General features: G+C 45.6%; 1 protein-coding gene across 1 annotated transcript in view; it reads left to right on the top strand.

The window, feature by feature from the left end:
- RPA1 (replication protein A1) overlaps nt 1-20,119 on the top strand; it is a 94,421-nt gene that overhangs the window by 7,293 nt on the left and 67,009 nt on the right. The window contains exons 3-5 of the mRNA XM_040338372.1: nt 6,168-6,246; nt 10,509-10,617; nt 16,445-16,533. Coding sequence (XP_040194306.1) covers nt 6,168-6,246; nt 10,509-10,617; nt 16,445-16,533 — 277 coding nt within the window. The remainder of the gene's footprint in view (nt 1-6,167; nt 6,247-10,508; nt 10,618-16,444; nt 16,534-20,119) is intronic.

Genomic DNA, 20,119 nt, shown 5'->3' with positions numbered 1-20,119 from the left:
GTGTGTGCGAGTGTGTTGCAGTGGTGGAGCAGACGTGCGTGTTGGGAGATGTGCATGTGGGAGATGAGTTTCCCACACAGCCTAGCAATAATGGACTGATACTGCCCCCTAGAGTAGGCCTTAAAGGTATCCCACACAGAGGTCAAAGTGGCTGAACCTGGGTTAAAACACCAGTATGTTTCTAGTTCACTCCTAAACTGGGATTCCACCTCCGTGTCCGAGAACCTGGAAAGCCTCCAGAGCCTGTCAGATGGGTCAGCTGACAGGTCCAGGGTCAAGATCAGCGGGGCATGGTCTGAACTACCTCTAGGAAGTATAGTAATGTTCTGGACCCTGAACAGGACAGGTGCTCCTACATAGGCCAAGTCTATATGCAAAAAGGATTTATGGGATGCAGAGAGACAGGTGAATGCCTGAAACAGGGGGTTCTTCCACCTCCATGCATTAGTGAGACCATAGGTGTTGGGCGTCGGCTCAGGTCACCAGTCCCTGACGAGTGGCCCCAGCAGCTGCACATCTGTCCATGTCAGAGTCCGGGAAAAAGTTAAAGTCCCCCATTAACGCCACATTATCAGTGGGGAATTCTGCTAACTTGGCAGTAATCTGATTTAGCAATCTAAGGGGGTGGCAGATAGAGGCCTACAATAACCCATGGTAGACATAAGTTTAAAGGGAACGTCTTAAGTACGAGAACACTCGCCACTCCTAGCAAAGTTTCTTAAGGTGGAGCACACAAACATGAGGACTATGCATTTTTTTAAACTGAAATACTAAGGATTGTTTGAGGCGTTCAATCCGCCTGTGTTCCAGGAGAGAACTTTAAGGGAAGAAAAAGATTTACTGGCAATATGGGGTGAGGAGTATTGGAATCGAGAATTATTAGACTGAACTATTGGAACTGGAGAGGGCAGAGGGAGGAACCAGACATTGATAGCAGTACAGGCAAAGTGACATGGAACATAACACATCAAACTGAGAGCCAGCAAAGGTGGCCCAACTTAACCAACCATCCCCACCCACCCCCCAACAATGGGGGGTCTGCAACTCCAATTGAACACCAGCCCTATGGCCGGACATAAAGGAAAATGTGGAAGAGGCGCCTAGCCCCTTTCAATAGCAACAGTCAAAGGCACATAAGGTATTCCGGCAAGGAGTGTTGGTGTAGATCACCCGGAGCCCAGGAGGCACAAAACTTAGGCAGACAGTCGAGTGTGTAAAACTGTCATAAAGTAACATCAAGTAGTATGTAGGACCAACATCTTCGCCGTCTGGATAAAGGTCGCAACTGTGTAGGGGAGTGTTCACTTGGGAAGACGTGGATCCCTGGAAATACATACCACAGTAAGCTACCCGGAATGTTGCTTACAGGAGAAGGCAGTCGGTGGATACATCAGACAGCAGCGCCCCGTCTCCAAGTCACCAGGCAGGGAAGGAGAAAGGAAAGGACACAAGCGGGCTGCAAGGAAGTAGCCCCGGCACTATCCCGACAATACAATGACAACAGAAATGACAGGAGCATAGCGTCCAGGTTTTCCCGGGCATAATACCGTAACAAGGGGGCCTAAAGGGCTGTAAACGGCAGCAAAAGTTGGTCGCCACCAACAGATGGAAGGATAGGGCTCCCGGGGGTCCAGAGCAGCTGGAGCACCACAGCCCACGAGTCGCAGTCAATGCGGTCTATGATTGCGGATAGGCCCTGCAGTGAGTCACAAAGGCACATTCAGGAAAAAAAAGCTGTGAGGCCATCAATGTTGTATGGTATCAGCCTCTCTGGGGGAGGTGAAGAACTGCACACGGTTACCATCTTGAACACGCAGCTCTTGGCGCGGAAAAGCATGCTGTATTTAACCGCCTTCTCCTGCAACATGGCACGGACATGGTCAAAGGACTTGCGCTGCCTCTGCCTTTCCACAGAGTAGTCTGGAAAAATAAGTAGTTTGACATTGTCGAATTTTAGTTCTCACTGCAGGCTGTTCTAAGCACCGTATCTGTGTCCCTGTAGTGAAGGAGTTTAAAGATGAAAGTGTGTGGCAGAGCCCTCTGCAGCCCTCTGGTTGCCGCCATGTGGTGGACATGTTCAATTGAGAAATGTGGGGAGAATTTCGCCTTTGGGAGTAAGGAGGGGAGTAAGTGTTCCATGAAGGCCACGGGGTCCGAGCCCTCAGGCAAACCCCAAGACCTGCAGATTATTATGGTGGTTCTGATTTTCGGCATCTGCTTCCCTGGCCTCTAGTTCTTTAACCTTGGTTTTAAGGCTCTGCAGGTCCACATGGTGATCCTTTGTACATCGTCTGTCCCGGACACTCGTCTTTCCACATCGGTCATCCGCTCCTGAACATGTCTCCGTCTTCACCGTGAGGGTAGATTGACAGGTAGAAATGGCCAACATCAGGGCATCAAAAGCTACAGAGCTGGCCTGCATAGTGCCATCAGACGGGGTATCAGTCTGAGTCTCCATGTGGCAGGCCGAGGAGGGGGTAGGCTTAGGCGGTGTACTCGCTGCATCCGATATTTATCTCCTCTTGTTCCCCTGTTTGCCTTTTTTCATAGCCCGGTACTCCAGAAGGCAGCCTGCAGGGTAGTAAGCCAAAATGTAGTAGTCCCACACAAGGATACGAGAAGGGTTATAGTCCGGAACGGGAGCTCCACTTCAGCATGTCTGCTCCCAGCACCACCTTGGACCCCCCCCTCGCTGGATTTTTAGCACCACAATGGAAACCCAATCGACCAGTGTGCGGACATAGAATTTAAACAGATACATTGTTCTTGAGATTTTCTTATGCTAAAGGTGCCAATAATGGCCGACAAAAAATGTATATCCATTTAAATTGATATACCGTATAAGCCGAGGCACCTAATTTTTACGACAAAATACTTGAGTATAAGCCTAGGATGAGAATGCAGCAGCTACTGTAAGCGGAAAAGAGGGTCAACCATGCCCATTTGCGCGCCTCACTGTGCCCATCGCAGAGTACCTGAAATTCTTGACAGGCTGCGCTCCGGGTGTCCATTTTTTAAAACTCGCGGCTTCCTCCTGGTCCTGTCCCGTGATAGGCGTTTGACACTGTGTTCAGTGTTCCACCTATCGCGGACCTTTTCTTGTCCGAACGCTGAACAGTGTCTGCTGGGAAACTCAGTCCGAGGATGAGAAGATGTCCGCGATAGGCATTTGACACTGTGTTCAGTGTTCCGCCTATCACATGACGGGACCAGGAGGAAGCCGTGAGTTTTAAAAAATTGATGCCCGCAGCCCTTCAGGTACACTGACTCGAGTATAAGCCGAGAGGGGTATTTTCAGCCCTAAAAAAGGGCTGAAAAACTCGGCTTATACTAGAGTATATACGGTATATATATATATATATATATATTTTTAAAACTGTTATTTTCGGCACCAAACGTTCCATTCAGTGTACCTCCCTAGTTTTAACCCTCTTGCTCTATTAAAAATGGGGGAAAATGTTCTGACTTAGGTTTTACTTTAACTGCTTGCTGACCGTATAATGTATATGTACGGCAGCAAGGGGGCTCTCCTGCGCACAATCATGTGCCTAGTATGAGATCTTGCACTTCCGGGTCTGGGGTTCCCCACGTGTGATCCTTGTCTTATGGGGGCTCCCCATGGGTGCTCTCCCAGCAAGCTGCTTGCTAAGGGGGGTATTTTTCAGGCTTGCTCCCGAGCGCCACCGCCTGCATCCATATTCAGACAGCAGGGCTTTGCCCTGCCCCTCTCACTCGTACTAGGATTTCATTGACAGCAGCAGGAGCCAATTGCTCCCAGTGCTATCAATCTCCCATGTGAGGAGGGAGAGAGCAGCTGCTCTCATGCTCAGTGCTGGATCGAGCCCTGTCAGCTCTGGCTTGATCCTATGTATTTTCAGCTTAGGTATTGACTGCTCTCCTGCAAGACTTTGATCCAAATCACACAGGTATTTGATTCTAATGACAGATGCCACAAGTGTGTTCCTGTGCCCTCACTATCCGATTCTATATCTGGTTTGCCTTATTACAATTTTTTCCAAATTAAGACCATGTTTTGATGCAGGGGGTCTCAAAACTTTGACCAGATGCGGCTCTGTACTTGCCTTTTTCTAGCCATTGGGGCACTGTTCCTCTCTCTGATACTAACAATGGGGCACTATTCCTCCCACTAGTGCTGATGGTGCACCATTTCTTTTCACAGACCCCAATGATGGGGCACAATTCTTCCCCCTAATACTGAAAATGGGGCATTGTTTACCCCTACAGTTTCCAGGACATTTTCTACGCCTTCTGGGCCCCAATCCAGCCCCTTAAAGTATGAATAACAGTATAGTGGCCCTTTAGTTTAGAGTGATGTGCACTAAATCAGGGATCTACAAACATTCTAAACTAACGGATTAGCTTGTAGCTTCTACCAGTGGGGTTTTAGGTTCGTTTTTTTTTTTCCAAGTGCTTATTAGCCTGTTTTTGTGAGGATGTACAGAACAAATTCATTCCCACTGTAGATTTGGAAATGAAGGGGCTTACTTTGCCAATATAGGACACACCCATCGTAGAAGACTACTTGTACCATTACTTTGTACCATGTCTGACCAGTCAAAATCTCCTAAGAGTTCTATACACTGCTGCAATAGATTAATAAGCAATTTAACATATAGAGGAGATGGCTATAGTGTTAAGGTTCAGCTGCAACAGTTTTATGGAAACTTCCCACCTCATCTAGGTGTCTCATGTTGATACCTATGCATAGGGCTCTTCAGCTAAAGTGCTGTTATGCGGATCCCTTGAGCAAGAAACCTTTCATCTCCATGGCCTTTCAGAGGACAAGGTCTCTGGGTTGGGTCTTGATCATAAAAATTACTACCCCCTCAGTGGTAGAAGCCAATCCCTCTGTGACTCCACTTTTTCAACTTCCTTGTCAAGCCACTCCAAGCTTGGATTCCCATCCACTAGCAAGACCTGGCACTCTAAATCTGCCAAATCCTCAGACAAGCTTTCCCCCGGAATGAATGTATGCCCCCGCTTTCCAGGGAGTGGGAACTTTTGTTGACCTTTTTGTAGATGCTTTGGGCACTTGCATCTTGAATGCTTGGGTTCAGGTGCAAACCTGGAGTTTAGCTTCCTTTCACCCTTGCTGATTCTCCCCTCAAGTATTCAAATTCCCATCAAGGTGTCATTGTTTTTTTCCTGCAATAAAATGATTTCAGGAGTTTACTCCAGTTTGTCCCCAAACTGAAAAGGAGGCATTTGACCCATCTTGGATCTTGATGTTCATTTGGGTCCAAAAATTCCAAATGGAATCCACCCAATCTGTAGCAGCCTTCCTTTACAAGGGAGACTTTTCTGTGGATATCAAAGATGTTTACCTACAATGTCCCTGTCTTTCCAGTGTATGCCCTTTCTACTCTTTGAAATGGGGCCCCTACACTGTCATTCTGTCGGCCTACCCTATGGCTACTCCTCTGCACTTAGGGTATTCACCAAGATGTTGCCCCCCTGTATTAGCCCTGCTACTCTTTCATGGCAGCCCTATTGTGGCATACTTGGATAACCTCCTGTTGGACAAAGTGACTGACTTGTCCAGGTTTAACAGCGGTCCAAGTGGATCCTGAACCTTTTAAAATTGTCCTGCTTTGTGTATCTGGGTCTAATTTTGAACAATTTTTAGGCCGGAGTGTTTATTCTACAGGAGAAACCTCAGACTCCCCTGTCCAGAAGCCATCCAATCCAACTTTCTGCATTTGCATAGAAATATTGGGCCTCATGGTAACCTGCTTCGAGGCAGTTATTTTTTTCCCCAGCTCTGATCTTGGCAACGCAGTTTCTGTTGTCGTTGGGAAAGCTGGTCCAGTCTCTGCACCAATCAAATTGTTAAATTTCAAGGCTGATATTCTGTATTGGCCTACAGTTTTTTTTTTTTCTGCGAGTTTCCAGTCCTTTGTATGTGGCTGTATAAACCAAAAGGTTGAAGACTTCTTGTGTTCCTGAATGAACTCTCAAGAGGATTTTACGGTGAGTCCAAGATTGGGGGGAGGCCTGTAAGAAAACACCCAAATAGTTCTGGGGTTTTGGAGGAGTCGCTTTTATGTATTTTACACAAAATGTTTATTTTTTATTCTTTTAGTGTGGTAATTAATGTGGTAACGTGTGCTATGTGTTTTAATATTTCTCTCTCTCTCTCTCTCTAGAACATTCGTCCGATCAACACTGCTACAGGTCCTCCACGATTCAGATTGCTGATGAGCGATGGGTTAAACACACTTTCATGTATGTGTTGTTTTTTTTTTTTTTTTTTTTAATGTAATGTAGCATGTTTCTATTGCCATATGGATGGGAAAAATGGGTCTTGGGTCACATTCACACCTGAGCGTAGCGTTTTCGGTCTTTTTTTCCGGCGTTTTGTCGCACGTATTCACATGTTTGCATACAGCGTTGTCCGACGTTTTTGAACTTCGTCGTTTTTTATTTTAGCCAATAAGAAAAATGATCATCTTTCGCGCTAGGTGCTTGAATCGAGTGTTTCCATTCGTTTCTATGGGAATACAAACGTTCAAAAATGCCCAAATCGGCCCGATTCGCGCAACAAAAAAGGGTCCAGAACTTGTTTGAGCTTCAGGCGTTCGGCTTCAGGCCTTTTGGAGTGGAGATGTGAACCATCTCCATTGAGAATAATGTATGCAAGCTGACTCAATAGTAGCAGAGGAGTGTGAGGAGAGCGGAAGCGAGCGAGCAAGGGTCTCGTTACAGTATTTTTTCCCCTCTAGCGTTTTATAGCTTCAGGCTACAAAACGCTCAGGTGTTCATGCAGCCTTAATAATACAGATACTGTATTTATTGGCGTATAACACTCACTTTTTTACCCTGAAAATAGAGGGTAAACTGCGCCTGCATGTCATACGCAGGGGGCTGTGTAAAGTTTTTTTTCCCAGAATCTTCCCTCTTAAGATTAGGGTGCGCTTTATACACCTGTTCGGGTTATACGCCAATAAATACGGTAATTGCTGACTGGCTTAAAGGAGTTCTCTGACCTAAAAGTTTTAACCCCCGCTGTGCCCGGGCTGTAAAAAAATAGAAAATAAACTGTCACTTACCTGCCTACGATCCCCCGTTGTTCCGATATCGCCGTCCCGTTCTCCGGTCCCGGGCCCCTTCCGCTTCCTGTGTGTCGGTGACTCATAGTGCGCTCAGCCTATCAGTGGCCGCGACGGGACATTGCTGCGGCCGCTGATAGGCTGAGCGCACTATGAGTCACCGACACACAGGAAGCGGAAGGGGCCCGGGACCGGAGAACGGGACGGCGATATCGGAACAACGGGGGATCGTAGGCAGGTAAGTGACAGTTTATTTTCTATTTTTTTACAGCCCGGGCACAGCGGGGGTTAAAACTTTTAGGTCAGAGAACTCCTTTAACAGTAGACAACCATGTAATTTATTTTTAATACACTTGTGTATGTTGGCACCCTGTTTTGGTGAGGCAATGTAAACTGAGCTGGCATGGCACAGCAGAGGGGTCATTGAATGACTTGGAAAAATAACTGAACATCTTTCCCTCCAGAAAGGGAAAAAACATTAACAGCCTTCTTGATATACCTTCAGGATGCCCATGTTTTGGTGGCCTTTTTTTGTGATCTTAAAATGTCCAACCTTTTCCACGCGCATGCTCAAAACGTGTTTTTTTTTTTTTTTTTTTTTTTCTGCACAAGTAAATAACCTTTAATCAATTCTCAGTAGATGTTTAGATTCATGGCCTTCCTATAATTTTGAATGGGCTTGTCCTCCCTTTTTTTTTTTTTTAACCTTGGGAGCATTGCTGGGTCCCATCTTTATTCTCTTTCCGTTTAAACTGCGTTAAATGGTGCTTGGTAATTGACACAAATGTAATCTTAGTTTGTGAGCCATTGGAAATTGTGTATTGTAGCCTTCAATCCAACCAGCAGAGCTTATTGTATCCTTTTCACAAATAAACTGTTTCAGCTTTGCCAAACAAATGTGAAAATATTACAGAGAGCTCTGCTTCTGGCGTTGCGGCAGAGTGCACTGTGCATGCTCTTGTCTTGATGAAGAATGAAGCTTGCTGTTTTGTTGCTGGAGACTAACCCTTATTGTATGGCCTGCCCCAATCGTAATTGTACATCACGCTACACAGAAGTTAATAGTCAGTTACTACAAGGGTTATGTTGCCACTTTCATGTAAATGGACACTGCCCAGAAATAAAATCTCTGCTCAGGCATAACCCCACCAAGCCCAGCTAAGCCTCAGTTTTGTGATGGTGCCTGAAGGTCACGGACGATTACCCGAGTCTCTCTGAAGATTTTTTTTTTTTTTTTTTTTTACTTTTGACACCAACATTTCCAGGCCTGTTTCTAACACCCCTATATGGGCACAAATGGGCCCTATCTGGCTCAGTTACTATGGCCAGCAGGCCAAAAGCAACTGTACCTACACTCTGCATACAGGAGTGGGGGACAGCCTGTAATGTCTGCTTTTTTGGCAGTGGATCCTGTGGGTAGTGACTTCAGATCCTACTGCGTACCTGATGATCTTGCTCGCAAGGAGCAGAAGTTGATGATCATCAACATACTGAAACTTCAAGTGGTTTGACTAGTTCTCTCATGCTGGTTTGTCTGTCAGCAGTTGGACAATGCCATTGCAGTATTGGTTGAGTTGGTTGAGTTCTGGCCAACAATATAAGGACCTTTCAGCGTTCAGACCTTTTTAAAAAAAAAAAAAAAAGGTTTGGCTGTGGCTGACTCATCACTTGGAGTATCTGGTTTTTACCCTAGACCGCTCAAGCCTCTTCCCAAAGAAAAACTTCTTGCATTAGAATCCTGGGGTTGATGGTCACCTCCCTTTTTGAGGCAGTCCCATTTGCCCAGTTTTCTACTAGTCTCCTTGCTGTTCTACAGCTCAGCCATTCTGTCATTGTGGGACATATTGGTTCAGTTTCTAGACTGATTTGCCTGACACAGAGGTTCAGGTTGTCTGGCCTGGTGGCTCAGGCATACTGCTCTTAGTTTCCAACCTCTTGGAAGATCCTGACAATGGATGGGGCGGTGTCCTAGACACTTTGTTGGTGCAGGAGTCTTGGTTGCCAAAGGAAGCACTTTCCTGTGCAACACTTGATTTTCCAAGGATCATCCATTCCTGATTCAGATGGACAACACCACAACAGTCAGCAATCATGGGGTACAGCAACAGAGGTAGAAAGGATTCTGTCTTTGGTAAAACTTAATGTTTCAGCCTTGTCCACCATTTACATACCAGAGATTGCGAATTGGCAGGCAGACTTCCTCAGCCGCCAGTGCCTGAATCCAGGGAAATGGGCTCTAAACATGGAAGTGTTCCAAGACCTGTGCTACAGGTGGTGGATGCCAGATGTTGACCCCCCAGGCTTCCAGGTTTTGCAGGAACTGGTGCAAACAAATGGCAACCACCCCAACCTGTACCTGGTCTTTGCAGCAAGGAGCACACGAAAGGGCGACTCATGTCAAACAACAAACAAATTCCTAGCTCACCTACCAGCCCGTCTGCAACCAATCAAATTGACCTGGCCTAACATGACAGACTGGACAGGTTTGTCTCCAGGTTCAGAGATCCCCTGTCAAAAGCAGTGAATGCTTTGGTGGCTCTGTGTATTTGCTAAATGCAGAGAATGCATTAAGGTAAAAACAAAAACCTTTGTATTCTTATAGAACCACTTTAATGGATACGTTTGGAGATGTCAATAGCCTTTTCGTGTTATATTGATTCAGGACTTGCAGGGTGTTAAGGAATTCCACAATCTAACAATGCTAGGTTTTGCTGCTAAAAACAAATGGATAAGGATAATTTGTGTGTGGGGAGAAAATTTCAATACCTAGACGCAATAAGGCAAGTGCTGGGTTTGGAGTAACATGAGGTCCCACTATATCAGAGGCTAGGCTAAAAACCCTGTTCCTGTAGGAATGGATGGTCTTGCAACTTCATAGTATATGTGATAAACAACCAAGTTCACCACATTGTCTCCAGTATGTGAAGAAATGTGAGGTGTAAAATTTTGCAAGTCTTTAGGGCATGAGGTATCATCAGTGCACTTTATGATAGTGAAAATAGAGCTCCCAATGGTTTGTACATTAAACATCTATATGGATATTTAATAAGAAAAATGAAGTTCAATGATTCCGAGCATGCGTAGGATTTTGCATACAGACGATCGGAATTTCCAACAAGAACTTTTCCCGTCTAAAAATTTGAGAACCAGCTCTCAAAGTTTTCCTGTCGGAAATTCTGACAGAAAATATCAGATGGGGCCTACACATGGTCGCAATTTCCGACGAAAAGCCACTTTAAGGCATTGCTGCAATGGTTATATTAAAGGCTGGGGAGATGTTTTAGTGTTGTGTTGTGTTGTTAACGGGCCATATGAATATATAGGGATGTTTTTTTTTTAATAAAAACTTGCATTTATTATTTGTGGCGTTTTTTATTAATGGTTTTCTTATTTCGCTCTGTAAGGATCTTAAACATTTACTACTTGTTTATCTTTCAGCTTTCATGTTGGCTACCCAGTTGAACTCTCTTGTGGATAACAATCTCCTGGCAGCGAACTGTATCTGTAAGGTCTCCCGATACATTGTGAACAACCTTAAAGATGGAAGGTATTTAGCCCATTGCTTTTTTTTTTTTTTTGTATCAGTGAGTACACCATTGCTATGCAATGAAAATTCACTTCTCCCTTTACTTCACCAAATTGTACCTGTATATGCACATGTGAATTGTTGTCCAAGGTATTTTCTGAAGTGTATCGATTTCAGCTTGTTTAATATTGCATGTTTTGTATGTCAATGCTGTACTTTATTTTTATTACCAAACTGTGCTCTATTCTCTTAATGTATGAACACAGTACATTTGGTGCTTTCAGCCTCTTTAAATATCTTTTTGGCTTGTCTGCAATTTAGGTTAGTATTTTAAGAATAGTATAAGTAAAGAGTTATTTTTTTGGGGGAATTTGTGTGATGCACATATTCTACCAGAACGTGCACCTTCATCGATATTATATTGAAAAAAGGAGAAAAGTTAGGACTTTAAAGTGGATGTGCCATTAAAAAAAAATATTAAAAGCCAGCAGCTACAAATACTGCAAATGCTGACTTTTAATATTAGGACACTTACCTGTCCTGGAGTCCAGCGCCGTCCGCAGCAGAGGATGAGCGATCGCTCGTCTCTCTGCTGCTCCCCCCGCCATTCTCAGTGAGGGAACCAGGAAGTGAAGTGCTCCGGCTTCACTACCCGGTTCCCTACGGCGCATGCGCGAGTCGATTGGCTCACACGCTGTGTGCTGGGAGCCGAGTGTTCCCAGCACACAACGGGGGACAGACGGGAAGTCTGGAAAAACCCGTCTTTTGCCCGAGACGTGTGGCCGGAAGTGGGTGCAAATACCTGTCTTTAGACAGGTATCTGCACCCCCCTCCCCCCTGAAAGGTGTCAAATGTGACACCGGAGGGGGGGCTGGTTTCGATCAGCGCGAGTTCCACTTTAGGGTGGAGCTCCGCTTTAATCGAGACGTGTGACACATAGATGGTAAACTTAATGCACAATGGCACATTTGCTTTATTCATGACGGTACACATAAAAAAACATAATGCATTTACAGAAAAAAATGATTAAATGAGCTGATATGCATACAGAAAATTAAATTTGTTGCATGATTTAGCCAAACTTCCCTAAAATTCATATATGATTTGAATATAAACCCACGATTATAACAATAAAAACTGCATCTTAAAAGCTCTACGCATTTTGTGGATAAAGCTTCCCTTCCTCGGGAGCAGGCACATCGTATGTAGCTGCAAAAAAAATATATGTACAGTAAAACATCGGATTGCAAGCATAATTCGTTCCAGATACATGCTTGTAATTCAAAGCAAATTTCCCCATAAGAAATAATTAAAAACTCAAATGATTCGTTTCGCAACCATTTATTCATAAGTCCTTCAGTTTATAGTCCATATAAAAAGGTTAGAGCAATGTGTGATAGGTTGTGTAACAATAACATTTCCACCCACAAATGGAAGTCTTCACAAAGGGATTAGAAGCAAAATCCAGCAGGAGCTACAGAGTATAAAATAGAAGAGAGGCGCCTCTAAAATGTAGCAGTATGTTAATAAATGTTGTACCTTCATTAAATGTAACCATATTGCTACACTTGCAGGCACATCTCATCTCTTTTATACTCGGTTGTGACATGACGCTACTCTTATAGCAAGACATTGCTTGTATATCAATTAAAAAGTTATTAAAATTTGCTTGTCTTGCAAAACGCTCTCAAACCAAGGTTTTACTGTATAATATAGTAATGAGAGCACCACTGTAAAAAACAGAAAAGTTCAATGTGGTCAAACAGCGCTAAAAAATTGGTAATAACTGTCCAATTTCAATAAATCAAATAAAAGCATTCATCTGAAACGGATTAAGAAGATCAAGGTAGTGGAGATAGTTGATAGAATATCCTACACCTCTTCCCAGGATAAGACACCACTTGTGGGGCACACTCCCCTTCGGGGTACTCACTCACCAGAAGGCATAATATAGTATACACCAGGGGTGTCCAAACTTTTTTCAAAGAGGGCCAGATTTGTTGAAGTGAACTTGCGTGAGGGCCGACCATTTGGCCAGACATTCTTTGAACCATTAAAGTTTGGTCTAAGTGTGTTCGCCTGAGCACTAATACACTGCCCAACAAGAATTCTCTTGCCTTCGGGGCTGTGTGTGGTGAAGAGATGAGCTCAGGCGTGTAATTTGGATATACTGTATTTATCGGCGTATGACAAACACCTTCACTTTAGGAGGGACGTTTCAGAAAATAAATTAAATAAAGAACTGTGAAGCAAAATAAGGGTCAGTGCCCATCAATGCAGCCTAATAAGTGCCCATCTGCAGCCTCACCATTGCCCTAAATGCAGCCTGATCGATGCCCATCTGCAGACTCAGAGGGGATGGGGGGGGGGGGCAGGTTGAGCGCCAACAGATTACATACAGGAGAATCTCCTGTTTACACAGCAGCCTCTTTAATACAATGTTCCGCCTCCTATGATAGACAGATGAGTCGTCCAATGGCATCCCAGGAGACGGGACTTCCTATTACAGATGCCACTGAGTAAACAGGAGATTCTCCTGTATGTAATTTGACAGCACTCATTCCCCCCCCCCACCCCGTCCCCTCCGAGGCAGCGATGATAAATACAATATATATCTTTTGTGGCCCTGGGGGCCACAAAAGATGTATATTCAAATTACCAGGGGGGCCACATTATACTGGAACAGGGGCCGCAATTGGCCCCCGGGCCGGACTTTGGACATGCCTGGTATACACTGAAAGGTATCTTTACTCTCTGGATCCTCCGTTTCTCAAGTAGGTATCAGGAAAAGGGTAAGGCTCCACATAGAAACAAAAAAGGGTACCAGACAATAGTTTAATCCCGTTTTTATTCCACAAAAAGAAGCATACCCTTTTAAAACACCAGATCCCCGCTCTAAATGCACGTATCGCAAAATAGATGATAACAAACGTATATCCTCGGTAAGTGAAGGTGTCCTATGACCGGCATCCAATTCCCCAGGTAAACTCTACAATCAAACTTGCTGACAAAGTTTGCAGGAAACCGCCGTATAGGGAGAGTACACTTTGGAACGCACGCTTGGAGCGCACGCGTCACTTCCGGGTCGCCGCTCAGAATCCTGCCCTGACCAGTTTCGCTGTCCAATCAGCTTCTACAGAGGGCGTCTGTAGAAGCCCTCTGTAGAAGCTGATTGGACAGCGAAACTGGTCAGGGCAGGATTCTGAACGGCGACCCGGAAGTGACGCGTGCGCTCCAAGCGTGCGTTCCAAAGTGTACTCTCCCTATACGGCGGTTTCCTGCAAACTTTGTCAGCATGTTTGATTGTAGAGTTTACCTGGGGAATTGGATGCCGGTCAGAGGACACCTTCACTTACCGAGGATATACGTTTGTTATCATCTATTTTGCGGTATGTGCATTTAGAGCGGGGATCTGGTGTTTTAAAAGGGTATGCTTCTTTTTGTGGAATAAAAACGGGATTACACTATTGTCTGGTACCCTTTTTTGTTTCTATGTGGAGCCTTACCCTTTTCCTGATACCTACTTGAGAAACGGAGGATCCAGAGAGTAAAGATACCTTTCAGTGTATACTATATTATGCCTTCTGGTGAGTGAGTACCCCGAAGGGGAGTGTGCCCCACAAGTGGTGTCTTATCCTGGGAAGAGGTGTAGGATATTCTATCAACTATCTCCACTACCTTGATCTTCTTAATCCGTTTCAGATGAATGCTTTTATTTGATTTATTGAAATTGGACAGTTATTACCAATTTTTTAGCGCTGTTTGACCACATTGAACTTTTCTGTTTTTTACAGTGGTGCTCTCATTACTATGTTTTGATGCATACGTCTTTTTGATAGTATGTTTTAAATAGCTGCTTTCACACATATTTGCCTATTTATATTATATTTTGGTAAATACTAATATATCCACATTTACTACTTGGAGGTTTTTTCGTCAGACCATTAGCCTCTAGGTGATTGACTGTTTTGTCAACATATCATCATTTGCGGCTTCGCATCCTGGCGCTGAGGTGTGTCACTAGGCCTGGTGTGGCACTGTATTAATACTTTACTGTATAATAGTACGAGATATAGTGCAAGAAGCCTTTCTTGGTTATTGACTAGAATGAGCTGTCAGGGGCTATGCCTGGGCAGGGAGTACTGCCATTTCCATTAGCCTGGAGGTGACCCAAGTAGTAATGCATACAAATTTCTTTTTGTCCTGTGAATTACTCTAATGCCCTGTACACACGATCGGTTCATCCGATGAAAACGGTCTGATGGATTTTTCCATCAGTTATCCGATGAAGCTGACTTTCATCAGTCTTGCCTACACACCATCAGTTAAAAAAACGATCGTGTCAGAACGCGGTGATGTAAAACACGACAACATGCTGAGAAAAATGAAGTTCAATGCTTCCGAGCATGCGTCGACTTGATTCTGAGCATGCGTGGATTTTTAACCGATGGACATGCCCACAGTCGATCGTTTTTCTTTCTATCGTTTAACCATCAGATAATTTTAAAACAAATTCTACGTTTTTTCACCGATAAAACGATGGGGCCCACACACGATCGGTTCGTCTGATGAAAACGGTCCATCAGACGAACCGATCGTGTGTACGCGGCATTTGAAAAGGATTTTGCAAGTAAACCAAAAATGCCAATGGTTCTTACAGGGAATAGATGATCTCTTGGATAAGATATATATATATATATATATATATATATATATATATATATATATATATATATATATATATATATATATATATATATATATATATATATATATATATATATATATATATATATATAATTTCTCTATATCTCATACAAACCTCCCCCCGAGAGGCTATTGGATTTTTCCTGGATCAACTTTACCTATAAATGTTAGTACCCAGTTATATTATGTACATTCATTTAGGAAAATATCCAGGCCTTTCTTAAAGCAATCTACTGAGCTGGCCAGAACCACCTCTGGAGGGAGTCTATTCCACATTTTCACAGCTCTTACTGTGAAGAAACCTTTCCGTATTTGGAGATGAAATCTCTTTTCCTCTAGACATAAAGAGTGCCCCCTTGTCCTTTGTGTTGACCGTAAAGTGAATAACTCAACACCAAGTTCACTATATGGACCCCTTATATATTTGTACATGTTGATCTTCAGTTCCTCTAATCTTTCCTCATAGCTGAGCTCCTCCATGCCTCTTTTCAGTTTGGTTTCCCTTCTCTGCACTTATTGTCCAATCACAGGCTGGTAAGGGTGGGGGTCCTTACCAGAAAGCATACCATAAATGCAGTGTAGTATCCAAACTGCGACCCTTTTCTTAGCTTTATCTGGCCCTTGGGGCACTATTCCTCTTGCTGATGCAAGACCCTACTCTGCCCACTGCCGCCAACAATGGGGCACCCTTTCTCCCACTGCCGCCAACAATGGGGCACCCTTTCTCCCACTGCTGCCAACAATGGGGCACCCTTTCTCCCACTGCTGCCAACAATGGGGCACCCTTTCTCCCACTGCTGCCAACAATGGGGCACCCTTTCTCCCACTGCTGCCAACAATGGGGCACCCTTTCTCCCACTGCCACCAACAATAGGGCACCCTTTCTCCCACTGCCGCCAACAATGGGGCACCCTTTCTCCCACTGCCGCCAACAATGGGGCACCCTTTCTCCCACTGCCGCCAGGAACATTTCCATTCCTGCTTGCCTTAGTCTGCCCCACCTGAATTCTGAAGGGCAGTAAACTGGACCTTTTTGTTTAGAAAGTTTGGAGACCCCTGGTCCACAGGACTACGGCCATTGAGAATTTTAGTTATAAATATGGCTTCATTGAATTAACGGTATTTAATCCTTTGCTTTCAGACGCGTGGTCATAGTAATGGAGATGGAAGTACTGAAGGAAGCAAATTCGGTTAATGGGAAGATTGGGAATCCTCAACCTTACAATGATGGTAACCCTTAATTTTTTTTTTTTTTTTTTTTTTTTTTTTTTTTAAATCTGTAGGTATAATAAACTTCTCTGTCCATTCAAGTATGTCCACATTATTTCAAGTGGCTTTTAACATTATTCATACCTTGATAATCCTAAAATTAACCTTATCCATTCCTCATCCTTTGATACGCCTTTTTTAATCTTGATCATCTTCACAAGAAAGTTCATGATCTTTATATCATTAAGGTGTATTTGGTAACATATCTAGAACAATGCTGACAATCAACATGTTGCTATGGTTTTTATTGTACAGGGCTAAACATTTGGATTGCAGTGGAAAATTTGATTGATCTTGGTAATTTTAAACTACAGTGCATCCGGAAAGTATTCACAGTGCTTCACTTTTTCCACATTTTGTTCTTTCAGCCTTATTCCAAAATGGATTAAATTCATTTTATTTTCCTCAAAATTCTTCAAACAATACCCTATAATGACCACATGAAAGAAGTTTGTTTGAAATTTTTGCAAATTTAAAATAAACACATTTACATAAGAATTCAGACTTTGCCGTGGCACTCAAAATTGAGCGCAGGTGCATCCTGTTTCCACTAATCATCTTTGAGATGTTTCTATAACTTGATTGGAGTCCACCTGTGGTAAATTCAGTTGATTCAACATGATTTAAAAAGGCATATCAGAGCCCAAATCAAGCCATGACCTCCGAGACAGAATTGTATTGAGGCACAGGTCTGGGGAAGGGTACAGAACCATTCCTGCAGCATTGAAGGTCCAAGTGAGCACAATGCCCGTCATCATCCATAAATGGAACCACCAGGACTCTTCCTAGAGAGGGCTGTGCGACCAAACTGAGCAATTGGGGGAGAAGGGCCTTAGGGAGGTGACTAAGAACTAGATGGTCACACTGACAGAGCTCCAGCAATTTTCTGTGGAGAGAGAACCTACCAGAAGAACCAGCAATCAGGCCTGAATGGTAGAGTGGCCAGACAGAAGCCACTCCTCAGTAAAAAGCACATGACAGCCCGTCTGGAGTTTGCCAAAAGGTGCCTGAAGGACTCGGACCATCGAAATCAAAGTTCTCTGGTCTGATGAAACAAAGATTGAATTATTTGACCTGAATGGCAAACATGTCTGGCGAAAACCCAGGAACCACTCATCACCTAGCCAATACCATCCCTGGGAGACTTGTCAGGATCAAGAGAGAACGATGAATGCGGCAAAGTACAGAGACATTCTTGATGAAAACCTGCTCCAGAGCGCTCTGGACCTCAGACTGGGGCGAAGGTTCACCTTCCATCAGGACAACGACCGTAAACAAACAGCCAAGATGACAAAGAAGTGACACTGAGACAACTCTGTGAATGTCCTTGAGTGGCCCAGCTAGAGCCCAGACTTGAACTTAATTAAACATCTCTGGAGAGATCTGAAAATGTTTGTGCACTGACGCTCCCCTTCCAACCTGATGGAGCTTGAGAGGTCCTGCAAAGAATGGGAGAAACTGCCCAAAAATAGTTGTCAAGCTTGTACAGTAGGTGAACCCGATTTTGTGTCAATCTCGCTCACTTTCTCGGCGAGATTGAGCACCTACGAGCCCCATCGCGGGAGCCAGCGCCGAGCTGGCTTGCCGCGATGGAGACAGAGCCGTCATAGAAGCGACGGGAGATCCGACTTGGATTCCCGCCAATTCTACACGCGTGCAGCGTTTGTTATGAATCCTGAGGGGGAAGTCCCCGCCGGATTTTAAATAAAAATCCGGCATGGGTCCCCCCCTCAGGAGCATACCGGGCCCTTAGGTCTGTTATGGGTTGTAAGGAGAGCCCCCCTACGCCGAAAAAAACGGCGTAGGGGGTCCCCCTACAATCCATACCAGACCCGTATCCAAAGCACGCTACCCGGCCAGCCAGGAAGGGAGTGGGGACGAGCGAGCGCCCCCCCCCCCCTCCTGAGCCGTACCAGGCTGCATGCCCTCAACATGGGGGGGTTGGGTGCACTGCGGCCCCCCACCTCAGAGCACCCTGTCCCCATGTTGATGAGGACAGGGCCCCTTCCCGACAACCCTGGCCGTTGGTTGTCGGGGTATGCGGGCGGGAGGCTTATCGGAATCTGGGAGCCCCCTTTAATAAGGGGGCCCCCAGATACCGGCCCCCCCACCCTAAGTGAATGAGTATGGGGTACATCGTACCCCTACCCATTCACCTGCAAGAAAAGTGGTAAAAACACAAATAAACCACACAGTGTATTAAAATAATTTATTTTTCTGCTCCGGAGGCCGCCCCCTGTCTTCTTTATTAGCTCTTTTACCAGGGGGGGCTTCTTCTTTGACGTCTTCGGGTGGGTGGGGGCCGCCGTCTGGTTCTCTTCCACCCCCGGGGGGGGGGTGGCTTTTAAAAAAGCCCCCACCCCCCCCGGCGGGTTTCCTCCGGCGTCTTCGGCGGGGCTCTTCTTCTTCCGCTATCCCGACGGGTCTTCTCCGCTATCCGGGGGGTCTCGCCGCTCTCCGCTGTTGACTCGTCGCACCCCGGTTCTTCGTCTCGCAGTCCGGTCCCTTCTTCCGTGCTGTACGTCTTCTTCCGCGCTGTGACGTCATGTTCTTCACTTCTCTTCTTCTCCCGATGTTGACTCGCCGGTCCTCCTCGCTGAAATGACGGATGCGCGCCTTGCATCGGACCTATATAGGCCTCACAGTCCCATCATGCTCTGTACCTACCATGTGATACCTACCACGTGGGTACTGTAGGTATCACATGGGTAGGTACAGAGCATGATGGGACTGTGAGGCCTATATAGGTCCGATGCAAGGCGCGCATCCGTCATTTCAGCGAGGAGGACCGGCGAGTCAACATCGGGAGAAGAAGAGAAGTGAAGAACATGACGTCACAGCGCGGAAGAAGACGTACAGCACGGAAGAAGGGACCGGACTGCGAGACGAAGAACCGGGGTGCGACGAGTCAACAGCGGAGAGCGGCGAGACCCCCCGGATAGCGGAGAAGACCCGTCGGGATAGCGGAAGAAGAAGAGCCCCGCCGAAGACGCCGGAGGAAACCCGCCGGGGGGGTGGGGGCTTTTTTAAAAGCCACCCCCCCCCCCCGGCGGTGGAAGAGAACCAGACGGCGTCCCCCACCCACCCGAAGACGTCAAAGAAGAAGCCCCCCCTGGTAAAAGAGCTAATAAAGAAGACAGGGGGCGGCCTCCGGAGCAGAAAAATAAATTATTTTAATACACTGTGGTTTATTTGTGTTTTTACCACTTTTCTTGCAGGTGAATGGGTAGGGGTACGATGTACCCCATACTCATTCACTTAGGGTGGGGGGGCCGGTATCTGGGGGCCCCCTTATTAAAGGGGGCTCCCAGATTCCGATAAGCCTCCCGCCCGCATACCCCGACAACCAACGGCCAGGGTTGTCGGGAAGGGGCCCTGTCCTCATCAACATGGGGACAGGGTGCTCTGAGGTGGGGGGCCGCAGTGCGCCCCCCTGCCCCAGAGCACCCAACCCCCCCATGTTGAGGGCATGCAGCCTGGTACGGCTCAGGAGGGGGGGGGGCGCTCGCTCGTCCCCACTCCCTTCCTGGCTGGCCGGGTAGCGTGC

This window comes from Rana temporaria, chromosome 2 (genome assembly GCF_905171775.1).
Source record: "Rana temporaria chromosome 2, aRanTem1.1, whole genome shotgun sequence".
NCBI classification, from domain to species: Eukaryota; Metazoa; Chordata; class Amphibia; order Anura; family Ranidae; genus Rana; species Rana temporaria.
The sequence above is the reverse complement of the archived record's forward strand: the minus strand, read 5'-3'. Positions and strand labels throughout refer to the sequence as shown.